The following is a 19843-nucleotide window of genomic DNA, read 5'->3' on the forward strand; positions in this document are numbered from 1 at the left end:
TTATGTCAGTGATGTTGAAAGAGATGGAGACAGTGATGTCACAACCAAAATGAAGCCAGGTTCTAGGGCATCAACAAGTACTTGGGGCACAGTGGGTTTTAGTGGAACTCAAGTACTCAATAAGGGGAGAGCACTCTGTGTCACAAGTGTTGACTTGGAATACAATGCTACGATTTTATGAGCAAACATTAGCATGTTGGCAATTGCATTAAGCTTCAGACCTTCCTGGACAGCGAGCTGGAGGGTGTGGGCATAGAAACGCAACGGGAATACCCAGCTAACTTTGCCGCTAGTGACATATTGCTGGCATTAACAGTAGTTAAGCAACCTTCTCAATTCCAAATTCATCCTTCACCTGTTTCAACAGCAATCTTAATGCTACTGCAGCTGGAGGTAGATGTGAGGTTACAGCACCTTCGATCATCGTAGACTACAGACGCTTTGTGATTGCTGGGCTTAGATTCCGGTTTCACCAAGCCACCTCAGGCTATGGTGATGGGAAGCGCAAATTTGTGGATGAAATTGTTGTTAGTTGTAGTAACGTTATTCCTTTTATGGCATTCGTGCATCAATGACGTAGAGAAGGAAGTCACATGATATGCGTTTGACACATGATCGATAATTGAAAAACGCACATGCGGCGTCAACAACTTGGTACATGTATTTTCACTTCCTATTTGACAATAGGTTATCAGTAAACTTACTTAGTGTCAAAAATACGTGTAATTCTAGTGTGTACATATTGTGTATGTTGTTTTCAATCCAAGCATGTGAGAAACATGACAGGTATTGTCGTTTTGCTATGTTGTACATAATGTTAGTGATAAGTAATTATATTTTAAAGATGTTGCATTCCTTCATATCAAAATAATATTTTAACAATTTAATGTAGCTATTTTGTCTGGGGTTTCTTTCTTTACATGACACGTGTCACTAGTGTCTTTCTGTTTATCGGGAACACATATGGGCAAGGATCCCTTCTGGGCTGCACTCCACTTCACCGATCTCTCCCAGTGCATGGTTCAGGCTACCCAACCAGAAAGATACTAGCAAGAAAGTATGACTCCTAGTTAGGCTGACCTGATTCCACAGAAAAAATAGGTTTGAGCCCATAAAATCAGCTTATACACAGTCATATACAGTAGCCATAAGGTACCAATTTGGTGCTGATGTGAAAATATTCAACAAGGATGTCCTGTCAGGGTCATGAGTATGAGCTGGGTCTCACCTCTCAGGTACTAACGTCTAACAATGTTGACCTGTGCAAGCCCTGATAGGTTCATGAATGGGTCCAGGATGGAGAGACCAGTCTCCGCTCTATGTTTCTGTTTCCGTGGGATACCACTGACGGAGTAGTTTCAACTGACATATCACTGTGTGTCCGTGGACCAGTCCACAGATCGGTGATTGTCTTACTGCCCCTTTGGCCTGGGTGGCTTGAAATATAAGTAATCATGATTTGAGTAACACGTGTCACTAGTGGGGTGTACATGATTTGAGTAACACGTGTCACTAGTGGGGTGTACAGGATTTGAGTAACACGTGTCACTAGTGGGATGTACAGGATTTGAGTAACACGTGTCACTAGTGGGGTGTACAGGATTTGAGTAATATGTGTCACTAGTGGGGTGTACATGATTTGAGTAATATGTGTCACTAGTGGGGTGTACATGATTTGAGTTACACATGTCACTAGTGGGGTGTACAGGATTTGAGTAACACGTGTCACTAGTGGGATGTACAGGATTTGAGTAACACGTGTCACTAGTGGGGTGTACAGGATTTGAGTAACACGTGTCACTAGTGGGGTGTACAGGATTTGAGTAACACGTGTCACTAGTGGGGTGTACAGGATTTGAGTAACACGTGTCACTAGTGGGGTGTACAGGATTTGAGTAATATGTGTCACTAGTGGGGTGTACATGATTTGAGTTACACATGTCACTAGTGGGGTGTACAGGATTTGAGTAACACGTGTCACTAGTGGGATGTACAGGATTTGAGTAACACGTGTCACTAGTGGGGTGTACAGGATTTGAGTAATATGTGTCACTAGTGGGGTGTACATGATTTGAGTTACACATGTCACTAGTGGGGTGTACATGATTTGAGTAACACGTGTCACTAGTGGGGTGTACATGATTTGAGTAACACGTGTCACTAGTGGGGTGTACAGGATTTGAGTAACACGTGTCACTAGTGGGGTGTACATGATTTGAGTAACACGCGTCACTAGTGGGGTGCACATGATTTGAGTAACACGTGTCACTAGTGGGGTGTACATGATTTGAGTAACATTTGTCACCAGTGGGGTGTACATGATTTGAGTAACACGTGTCACTAGTGGGGTGTACATGATTTGAGTTACACATGTCACTAGTGGGGTGTACATGATTTGAGTAACACGTGTCACTAGTGGGGTGTACATGATTTGAGTAACACGTGTCACTAGTGTGGTGTACATGATTTGAGTAACGTGTCACTAGTGGGGTGTACATTATTTGAGTAACACGTGTCACTAGTGGGATGTACAGGATTTGAGTAACACGTGTCACTAGTGGGGTGTACATGATTTGAGTTACACATGTCACTAGTGGGGTGTACAGGATTTAAGTAACACGTGTCACTAGTGGGGTGTACATGATTTGAGTAACACGTGTCACTACTGGGGTGTACATGATTTGAGTAACACGTGTCACTAGTGGGGTGTACATGATTTGAGTAACACGCGTCACTAGTGGGGTGTACATGATTTGAGTAACACGTGTCACTAGTGGGGTGCACATGATTTGAGTAACATGTGTCACTAGTGGGGTGTACATGATTTGAGTAACACGTGTCACTAGTGGGGTGTACATGATTTGAGTAACGTGTCACTAGTGGGGTGTACATGATTTGAGTTACACATGTCACTAGTGGGGTGTACATGATTTGAGTAACACGTGTCACTAGTGGGGTGTACATGATTTGAGTAACACGTGTCACTAGTGGGGTGTACATGATTTGAGTAACACGTGTCACTAGTGGGGTGTACATGATTTGAGTAACACGTGTCACTAGTGGGGTGTACATGATTTGAGTTACACATGTCACTAGTGGGGTGTACATGATTTGAGTAACACGTGTCACTAGTGGGGTGTACATGATTTGATTAACACGTGTCACTAGTGGGATGTACATGATTTGAGTAACGTGTCACTAGTGGGGTGTACATGATTTGAGTAACACGTGTCACTAGTGGGGTGTACATGATTTGAGTAACGTGTCACTAGTGGGGTGTACATGATTTGAGTAACACGTGTCACTAGTGGGGTGTACATGATTTGAGTAACACGTGTCACTAGTGGGGTGTACAGGATTTGAGTAACACGTGTCACTAGTGGGGTGTACATGATTTGAGTAACGTGTCACTAGTGGGGTGTACATGATTTGAGTAACGTGTCACTAGTGGGGTGTACATGATTTGAGTAACATGTGTCACTAGTGGGATGTACAGGATTTGAGTAACACGTGTCACTAGTGGGGTGTACAGGATTTGAGTAATATGTGTCACTAGTGGGGTGTACATGATTTGAGTTACACATGTCACTAGTGGGGTGTACAGGATTTGAGTAACACGTGTCACTAGTGGGGTGTACATGATTTGAGTAACACGTGTCACTAGTGGGGTGTACAGGATTTGAGTAACACGTGTCACTAGTGGGGTGTACATGATTTGAGTAACACGTGTCACTAGTGGGGTGTACAGGATTTGAGTAACACGTGTCACTAGTGGGGTGTACAGGATTTGAGTAACACGTGTCACTAGTGGGGTGCACATGATTTGAGTAACACGTGTCACTAGTGGGGTGTACATGATTTGAGTAACACGTGTCACTAGTGGGGTGCACATGATTTGAGTAACATGTGTCACTAGTGGGGTGTACATGATTTGAGTAACACGTGTCACTACTGGGGTGTACATGATTTGAGTTACACATGTCACTATTTGGGTGTACATGATTTGAGTAACACGTGTCACTAGTGGGGTGTACAGGATTTGAGTTACACATGTCACTATTTGGGTGTACATGATTTGAGTAACACGTGTCACTAGTGGGGTGTACAGGATTTGAGTAACACGTGTCACTAGTGGGGTGTACAGGATTTGAGTAATACGTGTCACTAGTGGGGTGTACATGATTTGAGTAACACGTGTCACTAGTGGGGTGTACATGATTTGAGTAACACGTTTCACTAGTGGGGTGTACATGATTTGAGTAACACGTGTCACTACTGGGGTGTACATGATTTGAGTTACACATGTCACTATTTGGGTGTACATGATTTGAGTAACACGTGTCACTAGTGGGGTGTACATGATTTGAGTAACACGTGTCACTAGTGGGGTGTACAGGATTTGAGTAATACGTGTCACTAGTGGGGTGTACAGGATTTGAGTAACACGTGTCACTAGTGGGGTGTACATGATTTGAGTAACACGTTTCACTAGTGGGGTGTACATGATTTGAGTAACACGTGTCACTAGTGGGGTGTACATGATTTGAGTAACACGTGTCACTAGTGGGGTGTACATGATTTGAGTAACACGTGTCACTAGTGGGGTGTACATGATTTGAGTAACACGTGTCACTAGTGGGATGTACAGGATTTGAGTAACACGTGTCACTAGTGTGATGTACAGGATTTGAGTAACACGTGTCACTAGTGGGGTGTACAGGATTTGAGTAATACGTGTCACTAGTGGGGTGTACAGGATTTGAGTAACACGTGTCACTAGTGGGGTGCACATGATTTGAGTAACGTGTCACTAGTGGGGTGTACATGATTTGATTAACACGTGTCACTAGTGGGATGTACAGAATTTGCATAACACGTGTCACTAGTGTGATGTACAGGATTTGAGTAACACGTGTCACTAGTGGGGTGTACAGGATTTGAGTAATACGTGTCACTAGTGGGGTGTACAGGATTTGAGTAACATGAACAATATTTCTGTATAAAAACTGTAGGATAAGCAGACTCTCAGTATGGCCATTGAAGTCGACAGACAGGTCAACCATCACCAGCAAGTGAGGTTTATATTTTGTATCCAATAATATGAAAAACAAATGAATATATATATGTTTATTTGGATAAAAAAATTTTAAGGAACCACACTCACCTTGGTCGTGTGTTTGTTGCTGGTGGGTATGTGTTGTTGCTGTGTGTGTGCTGTGTTACAGGGGAACCGCGGACAGCAAGATCTCCAGCAACTGTCCCACGATGGGGGGAGAACCGAGGCGGCAGGATGTCCACGGCGCTCATCGTCACAGAAACCTGAAACAGGACCTTGTTTAGTCCACCTGGTGCACCTGGCTTAATTTTGTCCTTTTGGAAGACAAACCCGATTTATTACCCCTGAAATGAAAATGTTTTCAATATAGAACTAGGTTACCTGTAGATTTAACTGTGCTAAACTTAACATTTGAAACCTCACCCTGCACGGTTGGTTCCAAATTCAATTTAGCAGGGTTAAATCTGCAATCGGACCTAGCTCTACATTGAAAACACAGTACGCTTATATCCTTAGTATACAGGATCATATAGTTTTTAAATCCTGTTAAATAATCTTCATTTCCAGTAAACACATCCCCTTGTGGCATAATATGTCAAACCCTGAAAATATTTGAAAATATGCAAGTGCTTTACAATTATATATAATATTAAGCTATTAATGGACTGATTCCAAAATTAACATGTTGATACATTGCATATCACTTCAAATGCATGTGATGTCAATATGCATCATGGGTTCATCAAGACTTTGTTACATTGGGTATTGTTAGATGTTATTTCAACTTGAGAAAGTCTAAAGGACATTCCGACAGAGATGGCTAATTGGTTATATACTCTGCAAAAAACAACAACACAAAAGTGATTTTAGATGTATATTTTATATATCATATAAATAATCAACAGTTGGTAATCAATTGTTGAAAATTGGCAAACATCATTGTCATTGACCCAGGTTCCATATGACACACATGGAACATTAGATTTTCAAGGTGAAGGTCATCTGTTCTCAATATCTTGTATCTTGTATGGCCACCATGAGAGTAAAAGCTGACAGGCATTGTGCAATGGAAGCAATGAGATCCCGAATTGTGGCCTGGGGAATGTTCTGTCTGCAGTGTTGGGGCCAACTGTTGGAGATTCTGTGGTTATTGCTTGAGTCGATGATCCAGAGCAACCCATAAATGATCCGATGGGTTTAAATCTGAAGACCTGGAGGAGGGCCATGGCAGGATCTTGATATTGCGATTCTTGTAAAAGGCTGTTGTCAGTCTATCCGTGTGAAGTTGGATGTCGTTTTGTTGAAAAATGACGTTTGCTGGGAAGAACGTGTGGCCTAAAAATTTCATCCATATAAGATTGTACCATTAAATTCACCATGTCTGTTTTACCAGTGTAGGTGATGGCTACCCACGTCATCACACTACCACCACCAAATCTGTCCACTTCCTGTAAGCAGTTTCGTGCATAAGATTCCCCACAACACCTGTAAACATGTCTACGTTTTGGCATGCTGAAGCATAAAACTTGACCCATCACTAAACCTAAGTTGTCTCCATTGCAGTTGTGGCAATACTCTGTGACCTTGACACCATTGACGTTGCAGCCGACCATGTAAATGACACCTCAAACTGGTCGTCTAGCGCGATGACATGCAAATCAAAACCCAACGTTTTTATAGCCTAACATGTAATGCTGCACGTGCGTATGCATGTCATGTTGGTGTGTTCCAGCACCAGGCTCTCATGTGGTTGTGTTTTCATGATTTTTCCATCTTTTCACCAAAGTTCTGCAGTACCTCATTTTTTCCACGCAAATCAATCCCCATCCATGCAGAAATGACCAATTCATTTTTTATATTAACTTTGTATGGATATCGGCAACACTCTGTCAGATATTTACTATTTTACTACTGTTATGTTTCTTTTTTTTCAGAGTATATATGTCAGTAGTCTAATATTGGACATCTTTGTGAGGCAAGGGAATTAACTGACTGTTACAGTCCAGTTGTCAGCCTTGCCAAACAAGGCCGGAATTTCTGGGCTTGATTGTAGCGGTACCAGTGGCTATTATGAGTTATGTCCTTTTTATGTCCCCTCTATTGACCAATCAGATTCCATTTCTCATATGATTTGCATTTGCTTAAAGCAAAATAGTGGCGCCCAGTCAAAACACTCTGATAGATAATCCAAATCAATAATATGATTAACAGGTCTTACATCGCAAAGTGAATCAAATCAGGTGTGCACCTTAATTAACAAGAGTGCTCTGAGAGCACAACATCCCCCGCATGAATTTTTTAACAAGTTTATATTTTCTTTGTATCTTTTGAAATAACAACAGTAGATGGCACTGCATTTGAAACAAATTGTGCAGAACATTTTGCTGGGAGTAATCCAGTCTGAATGCTAATGCCATAAGGATGTAGCTCACCCACAAAAGCCTTATACAAGGAAACTAACTATAGTTAGATATTGTGACATTTTCACAACAGAGACTAAATGACATTGTTTTATAATGGTTGTTACCTGGGGCAAAGTTGTACCTGTATCAGTTGACAAAAATGAGGATCATAAACCAGGGTAGTAACTCTGTTAAAATAAATCAAATTTATACACATGGTGTGTGTAGAGCGTCAGGGATATTTCCTGACAAATGTAGGAGTTGACATCACAAAAACAGTACCCTCTCTCACAGTTGTGCAAATCGAGCTTCATAAACCAAGGGCAGTAACTCTCTCAACATGAAAAGAAATGAAACGTGACTGTGATATGGATATGTGAAACATGTGCACATTTTAACTGTAGGAGGAGTTGATTTCACAAGCTTAGTACCCTCTCTCACAATTACGCAAATGAAGCTCCGTAAAACAGGGGCAGTAACTCTGTCAAAATTAGTCGAAATGAAATGGGACTGCGATATGCGTATCATCAATATGTCGACATCTTGTGTGTAGAGTTTCAGGGATATTCTCTGGAAACTGTAGGAGGAGTTGATTTCACAAGCTTAGTACCCTCTCTCACAATTAGGCAAATGAATCTCCGTAAAACAGGGGCTGTAACTCTGTCAAAATTAGTCTAAATAAAACGGGACTGCGATATGCGTATCATCAACATGTCGACATCTTGTGTGTAGAGTTTCAGGGATATTCTCTGGAAACTGTAGGAGGAGTTGATTTCACAAGCTTAGTACCCTCAGTTGGACGGACAGACAGATGGACAGACGGACAGACAGACAGACAGACAGACAGACAGACAGACGGATGGACCACGACATAATCCCCTTTCGGCCATTCTGGCCCGGCGGGGGATAAAAACCTGAAATGATTTGGAAAATATCGGTTCATGCCAAGTTGGCGGTACATGTGCTTTGCAAATCCGGCAAACGACCAAAATCTGCACAGCAGTTTGCGAACCGGATGTTGATTTCGTCACACGATTTAGACTCGTTAGTCTAGCCAAACTATAACTTCATAACTCCAGCCTTTAATAGTCAGCCTTTAACTCCCTTAAGGTAAGATGAATATTGGATATTGGATATCTTTCCACAGTTTAGTGGTTTGTTTTGCCATATAAATAGAACTTGGCAGATATTACAATCCAATCTTGCAAATTATATCACAAAATTGGACAAATATACGCAAAACAAATGAACATAAATATGAACTAAAACCTGACCATGCTGGAGCGATATTGTGCCTACAGGGGTTTATGTAGCTTTGATGCATAGGATCTTTTATGCACTGATCAAAGAGATTAAATATTCATGCATAAGATACTGGCTACAATCTATATTTACAACAATTATGCCATCTACATTGATCTGAAAACTGTGATCACAATGCCAATATCAAGCTCCAAATTAATCATGCATTCAGTTAGTAAATGTTTATCCTATTAAACTAAATATCTATAAAAACAAATATCATGGGATTAACATTTGAGTCTGCTGAGCACAAATGCAAATTAGTGTATGCCTTATTATATAGACATGATGAAAACAGATTCGTTACAGCAGAGAGCATAAAATAGATTGTGGTCTCTGGTTGCAAAAACAAAACAGTTTTAATTATGACAAAAGGATTTAATTTCCTTTAGTACAGAGGCATTCACAAATTTGGTTATGTCGAATTTACCTTTTGTCGAAGAATGATCACATATATTGATTGTCTGACAGATTACTTTGTATTTTGAAAAAATCAGCTGGAGGCCGCCATGTTGTTGATCCGTCTCTTTGACAATGTCAACTTCCTGCAAGGGAAGGAATCAATCGCGCACCTGCTCAACAGGTAGGCATTTATGGGGCGCTTCTTTTACTTGTTGTCTCACACTGCCATTGGGAAATAACATTGGAAATTAACAGCTCTACTACCCGATATAAGTTTTGTCGAGAAGTTGATAACATCCCGCCCCAGGGACTGATGACATAAACACACACATGTATTACATCAGGGGCACTGATCTAACGCAATTCCCCGGACTGGTTGTTGCCTTTGTTATTGTTTTTTCCCCCGTGAGTACCCGGATGATACGCAACGCAACTGAGCGTGACCAGAGACTGGGCTACCGTCTGCAAGGACAGTTAAATAAACTTGGAGGCTGGAGGCAATATTTGTTTTACGCATTTTTGCATAAACACTGATTGGTTAACTGTGATCTATAAAGATTTCGACAAAGGGCGCATGTTAATTAATTTCTTCAGCCCAAACAAACAGACAAAAAGAACGGCGGAGCTCATCGGATGTCGTCATTTGGAAATACCCCAGATGGTTATAGTTTAATACTAAAAAAAGTATCCATGCAGTGAAAGCATTTTCGGATTACGGATTGCGTCGATAATACGATTACTACTCCCTTGTCATCCACGTTTTCTCGTATAACCCCTACACTTGTGTATTTGTCGTCATTCACTTGATGCTCAGTTAATAAATTTATTACAGGTACAATTAGTGGTAGCATCACTTAGATTACCTGACAAAGGTTCCCATTTGGCATTTATTGTGTCTGGGGTAATTATTCAATCTAAATCCAGGTTTGAAGTGAGGTGAAATGTGTGTTATGTAATATGCACGTGGCAGCCCAGCAAGAGATGAATGATCAGTTGATTTACTTTTTTTTGTATATCAACGGATCGTTCCTAGTCATCAAAGGATTAACAGAAAATACGTTGATTGATTAATCACTGCTATCTTGCACAGTGGATATGTCAAAAGTGAGTGTTTACATGTCTAGGTTTACTAAAACAAAGGAAATACACTCATATCATGGCGTGAAGTGCCCATGTAAAAACAACATACTTTGTTCAAAGGGTTAACTGATAATACGTTGATTGATTGATCATTGTTATCTATCACTCAATGGATGTTTTAGGAACCGTGGACGTTATGAAAATAGTTGTCACGTGGGCTTTCTCAGCCGACCCTTGAGACTTGACACCTATGTGAAACACCTAAAACAATCCAAGTGATCAGTTGAGAAACGAACACGGGTTATAATATCCCGATACGATATATATCTTTTAAAATATTTGATTGTTAGAGAGGCACGTGACATCGAATAAGTTTCTTTGTACAGCTGCAGACGAGTGGGATATTGTTCCTTTGTGTGGATATTCACGGATACATTCCTCGAACAAGGAAGCTGCCTAAAATTTATACACATAAATTTGGTAGGTTGTAATTATGGTATTTGCATTTTGTTTTCCTTCATTCGAACCGATAATTTGTTCTTGTTTCTCTACGTCTTGGTTGGGAAATTCTTCAATGCGCGATAGACGTTGTTTTCACATGTCTTTTCCTTTGTAAGCGTGTATATATTACCGTCAATTTGTAAAATGTGATTCTCTCAGGCAATTTATAAAATGTGTAAATATTTCAGTCCTTTAATCCAAATTTAAAAATTCCAAAAATTCAATACAAGCAACCCCTAAAAGCCCCCTCTTGGGTTGCACACACCACTTTCACCTTTTTCGGAATACACTAAATGGTCCGGCCAGGGCCGTGTGCGAAATACGCTACAGTCGGAAAGCGCACGTTAAGTCTTCTATATCAGTCAGTCAGTCAGTCATTTTGACTAAAAAAAATCTGTCCAGATTGATTAAGACTATCAAAAGGGTATATCTAAACATACATGTGTTATATCTAAACATACAATAGTACATCTAAACATACATGTGGTACATCTAAACATACAAGTGGTACATCTTAACACACATGTGGTACATCTAAGCATACACGTGGTACATCTAAACATACAAGTGGTACATCTAAACACACACATGTGGTACATCTAAGCATACACGTGGTACATCTAAACATACAAGTGGTATACCTAAACACACATGCGGTACATCTAAACATACAATCAAAAGGGCCTACAAACATCACAAAAGATTATTATGTAGGATTAGAAGCCAAACAACATAGAAATGTACTTTTCAACGTAACATTTTCAGTCTCTTGGTGATGACATTAAACATCAAAATGTTTGGAATTCGTTATCATAATAATAGAGATGGAAATGTTTTTCAGTCAATTTGTAAAAAAACTGAATATTTAGACGTTTAATAAATATGTTACACATTTTGACAGTAAAATAATATACACACTATAAAAAAAAGCAATGCTCAGGTGAAATATTTACTTTATGTTGCAAGTAAAAATAGTGTAAACGAAAATCGCAAAATTACCAAGCAAGTGACTTATCAAAACTTCGCCACCATTACCTATGCTACCCACAAAGATACCTACATTTCCTTATTATCTCGAAAACTGTATTTAATTTTGTTGAGCAATGTGACCATACGCCCTTATTACTACCGGTATCCATAAAAGTGACTAATGCGCTTACGAATGGCGCAGCAGAGGTCGCGAACTAGTCTAGATTTCTGCTATACATACGGGTACTCACTGGGAAAAAACAATAACAAAGCCAACAACCAGTCCCGGGGAATTGCGTTAGATCAGTGCCCCTTTAATTAACATACAAGTGGTATATCTAAACACACATATGGTACCTCTAAACACACATGTGGTACATCTAAACATACAAGTGGTACATCTAAACATACAAGTGGTATATGTAAACACACATATGGTACCTCTAAACACACATGTGGTACATCTAAACATACAAGTGGTACATCTAAACATACAAGTGGTATATCTAAACACTCATGTGGTACATCTAAACATACAAGTGGTATACACATGGTAATCTAAACACACATGGCAAATCCAAACACACATGCGGTACATCTAAACATACAAGTGGTACATCTAAACATACATGTGTTATATCTAAACATACAAGTGGTATATCTAAACACACATGTGGTACATCTAAACATACAAGTGGTATATTTAAACATACACATGGTAATCTAAACACACATGGAAAATCTAAACACACATCTAAACATACAAGTAGTACATCTAAACACACACATGGTACATCTAAGCATACAGGTGGTATACCTAAACATACACGTGATACATCTAAACATACACGTGTTCTATCTAAACATACAAATGGTATATCTAAACACACATGTGGTACCTCTAAACACACATGTGGTACATCTAAACATACAAGTGGTACATCTAAACATACAAGTGGTACATCTAAACATACAAGTGGTATATTTAAACATACACATGGTAATCTAAACACACATGGCACATCTAAACACACATGCGGTACATCTAAACATACAAGTGGTACATCTAAACACACACATGGTACATCTAAGCATACACGTAGTATATCTAAACATACATGTGGTACATCTAAGCATACACGTGGTACATCTAAGCATACAAGTGGTATACCTAAAAAAACACGTGGTACATCTAAACATACATGTGGTACATCTAAACATACAAGTGGTACATCTAAACACACATGTGGTACATCTAAACATACATGTGGTACATCTAAACATACAAGTGGTATATTTAAAAATACACATGGTAATCTAAACGCACAAGGCACATCTAAACACACATGCGGTACATCTAAACATACAAGTGGTACACCTAAACACACACGTGGTACATCTAAGCATACACGTAGTATATCTAAACATACATGTGGTACATCTAAGCATACACGTGGTACATCTAAGCATACAAGTGGCATACCTAAACAAACACGTGGTACATCTAAACACACACATGTGGTACATCTAAGCATACACGTGGTAAATCTAAACATACAAGTGGTATACCTAAACACACATGCGGTAATCTAAACATACAATAGTACATCTAAACACACACATGTGGTACATCTAAGCATACACGTGGTGCATCTAAACATACATGTGGTACATCTAAACATACATGTGGTATATCTAAACATACAAGTGGTACATCTAGACACACATGTGGTACATCTTAACACACATGTGGTTCATCTAACCATACAAGTGGTATATTTAAACATACACATGATAATCTAAACACACATGGCACATCTAAACACACATGCGGTACATCTAAACATACAAGTGGTACATCTAAACACACACGTGGTACATCTAAGCATACACGTGGTATATCTAAACATACAAGCGGTACGTCTAAACACACACGTGGTACATCTAAACATACAAGTGGTATATCTAAACATACACGTGGTATACCTAAACATACACGTGGTAATCTAAACATACACATGGTACATCTAAACATACACGTGGTATATCTAACCATACATGTGGTATATCTGTATGTTTAGATATACCACATGTATGTTTAGATGTACCACATGTATGTTTAGGTATACCACTTGTATGCTTAGATATACCAGGTGTATGTTTAGATGTACCACGTGTATGTTTAGGTTTTACCACTTGTATGCTTAGATATACCACGTGTATGTTTAGATATACTACTGTATGCTTAGATATACCACGTGTATGTTTAGATATACCACTTGTATGCTTATGTATACCTAGTGTTTGTTTAAATATACCACATGTATGTTTAGATTTACCAGATATATGTTTAGATTACCATGTGTATGTTTAGATGTTCCACTTGTATGTTTAGATATACCACGTGTATGCTTAGATGTACCACTTGTATGTTTACATGTATCACTTGTATGTTTAGATGTACCACATGTATGTTTAGATGTACCACGTGTATGTTTAGGTATACCACTTGTATGCTTAGATATACCACGTGTATGTTTAGATATACCACATGTATGTTTAGATATACCACGTGTATGTTTAGATGTACCACTTGTATGTTTAGATGTATCACTTGTATGTTTAGATGTACCACATGTATGTTTAGATTACCATGTGTATGTTTAGATATAATATCAATATCGTTCTTGAACCTATTGATATGAATAAATCCAAACACCTATTCAAGTTTAGCCAAAAGCCACGATGGGATCCTAAAGTGAAGACACGACTGTTGGACCGCCATGGCGGCTCTCGGCTAGTTCACGTGCTGTCACGCGATACGCGGCAGGTGTAACTAATTGCACGTGCACGTCTTCAAATGAAATTCATGCAAACATCCAGTTAACTCGGTTGTTAATAAGTACGTAGTCATCAACTAGGTATCTATTTTTAGGGAGTAATGTTCACAAATCCCCAAGGCCACCGTCATCAAGATCAGTGAGTGAGTAACATACGTTTTTTTGGTCGCTTTCAACAACATTCTAGCCTCCATCATGGCAGGAGATACCAAGAATAGGCTTCACGCATTGTACCCATGCCAGAATCTACTCGGGGTCGTCAGCGTGAGGAACACATGCGTTCTTACCTCAAGGCTACGCTCTATTATATTTATCAGCCTCACAGATGTGACTAAAGTTTTGTAAAAAGAACAAAGTGGATATGATTTGTTTTCAGGTTTATTTCAAACTATTATTGGAGTTGGTCTTGAGTTATACAAAAACTCACATGGCTTGAAAGAAAGAACACAAACGATGATGAAATTAATAATATGAATTCTACGATCTCATGACAATTTTGGTTACAAAACATCTGGGTTTCAGTTTGTCCAAATGCAACTGACAGGTTTCCAGTCTACCTTCAAAAACCAAATCAGAAAACGTTGATTTTCTCCCAAATTGGAATGAATTCCTAGATTCTGCTGACTGCCACATTCATCGTTTATGTGTCGACACACAAGAGCACCTGCTTGCAACGCCCACTTACACACTTGGTCGAGCACCACGTGCTACTGACAATGTCGTCTGCTGTCACTGCACGTGCTGCACAAGTACCAGGTTGTTCCGTTGATGTGGTTGGTTTGGGCGTGAAGGTAAAAGGTGGGGGTGTTGTGGTCGCCTCGTCACTGGGCAGAATGGCAATGTCTGAGCAGCCATAGAACTCCTCCTGCGGGCCACACCCAGTACATGCTGTGCCGTCAGGGTCAGTACCCCAGCTGTTTCCTGCAATATTGGATGTAAAAGAGATCCATGACCTGTCTCTTGACTGTAATCCTCTTGAAAGTCTACACAATGGTATTTCTAAAGTTGTCATAACCAATATCAATATGTTTTATTCAACAGTAACCACAACCACTCAATCGATGTGATTCATCGCAAATGTCTACATGCCTACGGTATAAATGTCCACATGCCTACGGTGTAAATATCCACAAGCCTACGGTCTAAATATCCACAAGCCTACGGTCTAAATATCCACATGTCACAATGCAAATGGGTATATGTCGTCAATATGTAAATATATGTGTCTACAATGTAAAAGCTCACTTGTCGTCAATGTAAATGTCCACAAGCCTACGGTGTAAATATCCACAAGCCTACGGTGTAAATATCCACAAGCCTACGGTCTAAATATCCACATGTCACAATGCAAATGGGTATATGTCGTCAATATGTAAATGTGTGTGTCTACAATGTAAAAGCTCACTTGTCGTCAATGTAAATATCCACATGCCTACGGTGTAAATATCTACATGCCACAATGTAAATAGGTATATGTCGTCAATATATATGTGTCTACAATGTAAAAGTTCACTTGTCGTCAATGTAAATGTCCACATGCCTACGGTGTAAATATCTACATGCCACAATGTAAATAGGTATATGTCGTCAATATGTAAATGTGTGTGTCTACAATGTAAAAGTTCACTTGTCGTCAATGTAAATGTCCACATGTCTACAATGTAAATTTCTATATGTCACAGGTATAAATTGGCAACATGTTTTTTTCCCAAATGTTTACAATGTCAACGATGCATAGTAAATGTCCCCATATCGTACCTGTGTGGTACCTCCACTGCAAGAAACACTGGCTGCAGGTGACATTGGAAGGCAGGATGACGTCAACGTCATATTGTTTACTTTCTGAACCAATTTTGTATCTCGCTCCCGCCCCATCTGCCAGCTCCAGTGGATGTCTATCTAGACATTCCTGTGTGGCCCTGACCTTCACGTCATTTACAGGACACAGGCGGAACTCAAACCAGCCAAGATGATTGGCTGTTATCTCCACGGTAACGGTGACTTTTTGGCCTTGAAAATACGTTCGGCCTATTGTTCCCGTGGCGTATTTTCCTCCTGCCTCGTGGTCACGTGGTCCCTGCCAGGGATCGCCACACACGCCACATTTACCGCCATGGCTCTGTTGATTCTGAAGGTATAGATTCGACATGTAGTTATTGATGTGAAGATATATGTATATATACCAGGAAACTAGAAATCGTATCCTTTTTGTAATTTTATGAAAATTAAATCATTTGATTTTGTTTGGAAAGTAACTCATTCATATTGAAATTCAGAAATTGAAATCAATGATCGTTATTAAATGTTAAACTACCCTTTCAAGTTCTTCTTCTGGTTTTTCGTTTCATATGATATTTGACAAGAACTTGCAACTATCTGGAGGAAAACTGTGGTTCGGGATATTATTGAAACAAATGAATTGTCCCCGAATATTCTTGAAAACAATAATTATGATTTAGACTGTTGCAAAAAAGAAATTGCCTTCCACAAAAATTACATTGTTACAAGGTGTTTTTCTATTTTTAAAAAATTCAGGCTCACGGTTTTAAATAATAAAAATTATATTTGGTTTTGTAGTTGTAGCTGAAATCAATCTCGAGACAAAATACCAGCTGAAACAACTGACGCAAAACTTCAAACAGTACCGCGAATATACTCAAACCTCAGGCAACCTCAAAGTGAAGTGAATGTTGTTTTACGTCGAAGGTTGTAATATCAGCATTTTCCAATAATGTGACCATTTTCCAATAATATGACCATTTTCCAATAATCGATTCAATGCCAGGAAGACCAGTGATTGATAGCATGATTATCGACATACGCCGACAGAGCGCTATGCATTGCAATCGACCAGTGCACACACTGTAACTACATTGGCATGAGGTTCTGGTGTCCCAACCCTAACCATCCTCTGAGCGGGTATTCAACCCGTGAAGACTCGGGTAGAGAATAGATCCTCAGCAACCAATGCATGCCGCCAGAGGAGACTATGCTTTTCGTAAGAGGCGAGTAAACGTGATCGGATGATCAGGCTCACTGACTAGGTTGATGCATGTCATCGTATCTCATTTGCGAAGATCGATGCCCATGGATTGTCTGATCCAGACCCGATTATCCACAGACCGCCATCAGCTGGAACATTGCTGAGTGCGGTGTTAATCAAGCAAGCAAGCAAACAAACAAACAAACAAACAAACAAACAAAGCGGGTATTCATGAAGCAACTACAGGACAGGTTGTGGTACATACAGAGAAGCCTCCACAGAACAGCTGGTTGTCGTTGTAGTTCGCTGGGGTGTTGAAGCCTTGTCTCCACATGGACGCACGCGAAGGGGGAACCAGCAGTCGGCCGTGTCCTCTCACCGTCACCAACAGTGAAAGTCCAAGTATAGCAGTAAATAAATGTCGTGACGCCATTGTTCTGGAGTGATGGAGAGATATGAAGCTATAACGTCGATGATAATACACGGAAAGTCAAGGATAACCATATCAGGCACAGCTTACACGTGGCTTCTTGGATCACTAGAACTACCTGGGGGATGATAGCATAGTGGTTAAAGCGTTCGCCTGTCACGCCGAGGGTCCGGGTTCGATTCCCCACATGAGTACAATGTGTGAAGCCCACTCCCGGTGTCCTCCGCCATGATACTGCTAGAATATTGCTAAAGCGGAGTAAAATCCAACTCACTAAGGAATACGGCCACGAATACCCTATCAATCCTATTCCTACAATAGCTAATGACCCGTGAAGATCCCGGATAGAAAAGGTCTTCAGCAACCCATGCTTTCCGTAAAAGGTGACTATGCTTGTCGTAAGAGGCGACTAACGGGATCGGATGGTCAGGCTCGCTGACATTGTTGATGCATGTCATTGTATCCCAATTGCGTGGATCGGTGTTCATAATGTCAGTCTCAGGATTGTCTTGTCAAGACTCCATTATTTACAAACCGCCGTCATATAGCTGGACTATTGTTGAGCGCGGCGTTATACAGCACACAAACAAACAAATTCACTAACAATACAATAACTACTGGTAGAACATATGTTTGAAAATGGCCACCATGGCCGACTGAAATAGAAAATGAAGTGGCTTCACCTCTAAAACCATTGTTTGCATAATCAACTATTATTGTGCCAAGAGTCATGCTTTAAACATAAAAGGCACAATACGCACATACCCACTTGACTAATAGTACATCTAGTCCAAACCATACGTTACCTTAACAACATGTTTCATATGTACACCAGTCATTGGTACTGGGACATTTACATAACATCTATAGTGTCTCTAGTTAACACACATGCCTACCTGCACTGTCGATGGAGATTTGTGAAGGAACTGACCATTCACCATCTTCATAAATACGGACCCTGAAATAATTTGGACGAGATCTCGGACGAGGGCAACAGCTGCCTGGTTACGTTACTTCCTGGGAAGTGTTGGAGATCAAGACGATAGATACCTGTAAATTTGCATTTAATCAACTGAAGAATGAAGATTGTAATCTCCAATTCGAGCGGGTAGAAGGTGCGGCGAAGATATTAAGCCATGCTGTTGATAAAAAGACAACATTGAAAGTATTCACGTTTATTTCAAAGCTCATGCCATGTACAAATTTGCCTTCAAAACGATTAATAAAGAAAAGTTACACATCGATTTTTCATTTGTCTTTGAAAATAAGCACGTCAGTCAATTGTTCTAATTAAAGTGGATGAGTTGTTTTTTCCGCCCGTCCTATTCCGTTTACAAGGCACAACTCAAAAAGCTATTTGGCCATGGAACTTTTCATACACCCACCCACGTGCTGCTGAGTTCTGGAGCATACAAGGTGTCCAGTGCCCCCGGCTGGTCGTGACATTCGTCTAAAGAGGATCACGTGGTTACAAAGGAACATTGTGTGTCACGACCCCGAAGGCGAGGACAGGTTCTCATGATGTTGACCACTGTCTGTGTGGCCCAGACTTGCTTATTTACAGGCCGCCCCGATAAACTGGAATATTGCTAAGAGCGGCGTAAAACAACATTATCCGTCGAATTGGTGTTTGAACACTAACTGTTGAAGTGGTGCCTTTTGCGTTGGTTGCAGTGTTTTCTTCCTTTTGGAAATATCTAATATACTGAAACAAAATGAGCCGCATATCTGCTGCACTGTCTGAAAACGTGGAGCGGTGAATATATGTGCTTTATTTTTCTTTATCCTCGGTAATCCCAGAGTGCTTGGCTATAAACATAATCCAGGTTGTGACATTTCTGACCATGCCTGTCGAGAACACGTGTTTCTGACTCGTCA

At 40.1% G+C, this 19843-nt stretch overlaps 2 protein-coding genes across 2 annotated transcripts in view; both read right to left on the minus strand.

The window, feature by feature from the left end:
- Positions 1–9342, minus strand: part of LOC124152161 (mucin-17-like) — a 58939-nt gene extending 49597 nt beyond the window's left edge. The window contains exons 1-2 of the mRNA XM_048381550.1: positions 9191–9342; positions 5165–5319 (exon numbers count right to left, since the gene is read on the minus strand). Of these exons, the coding sequence (XP_048237507.1) occupies positions 5165–5307 (143 nt within the window). The 5' untranslated portion in view covers positions 5308–5319; positions 9191–9342. The remainder of the gene's footprint in view (positions 1–5164; positions 5320–9190) is intronic.
- A 5615-nt stretch (positions 9343–14957) lies between these two features.
- On the minus strand, positions 14958–18031 carry LOC124152150. Its single transcript, XM_046524939.2, has 3 exons — positions 17801–18031; positions 16311–16680; positions 14958–15473 (listed from the first exon to the last, which is right to left on the minus strand). Exons 1-3 carry the CDS (start codon positions 17966–17968, stop codon positions 15193–15195), a joined length of 819 nt encoding a protein of 272 aa, XP_046380895.1. The 5' UTR covers positions 17969–18031; the 3' UTR covers positions 14958–15192.
- Positions 18032–19843: the final 1812 nt, after the last annotated feature.

This window comes from Haliotis rufescens, unplaced genomic scaffold (assembly GCF_023055435.1).
Source record: "Haliotis rufescens isolate VD_foot unplaced genomic scaffold, xgHalRufe1.0.p SCAF_4, whole genome shotgun sequence".
Lineage (NCBI taxonomy): Eukaryota > Metazoa > Mollusca > Gastropoda > Lepetellida > Haliotidae > Haliotis > Haliotis rufescens.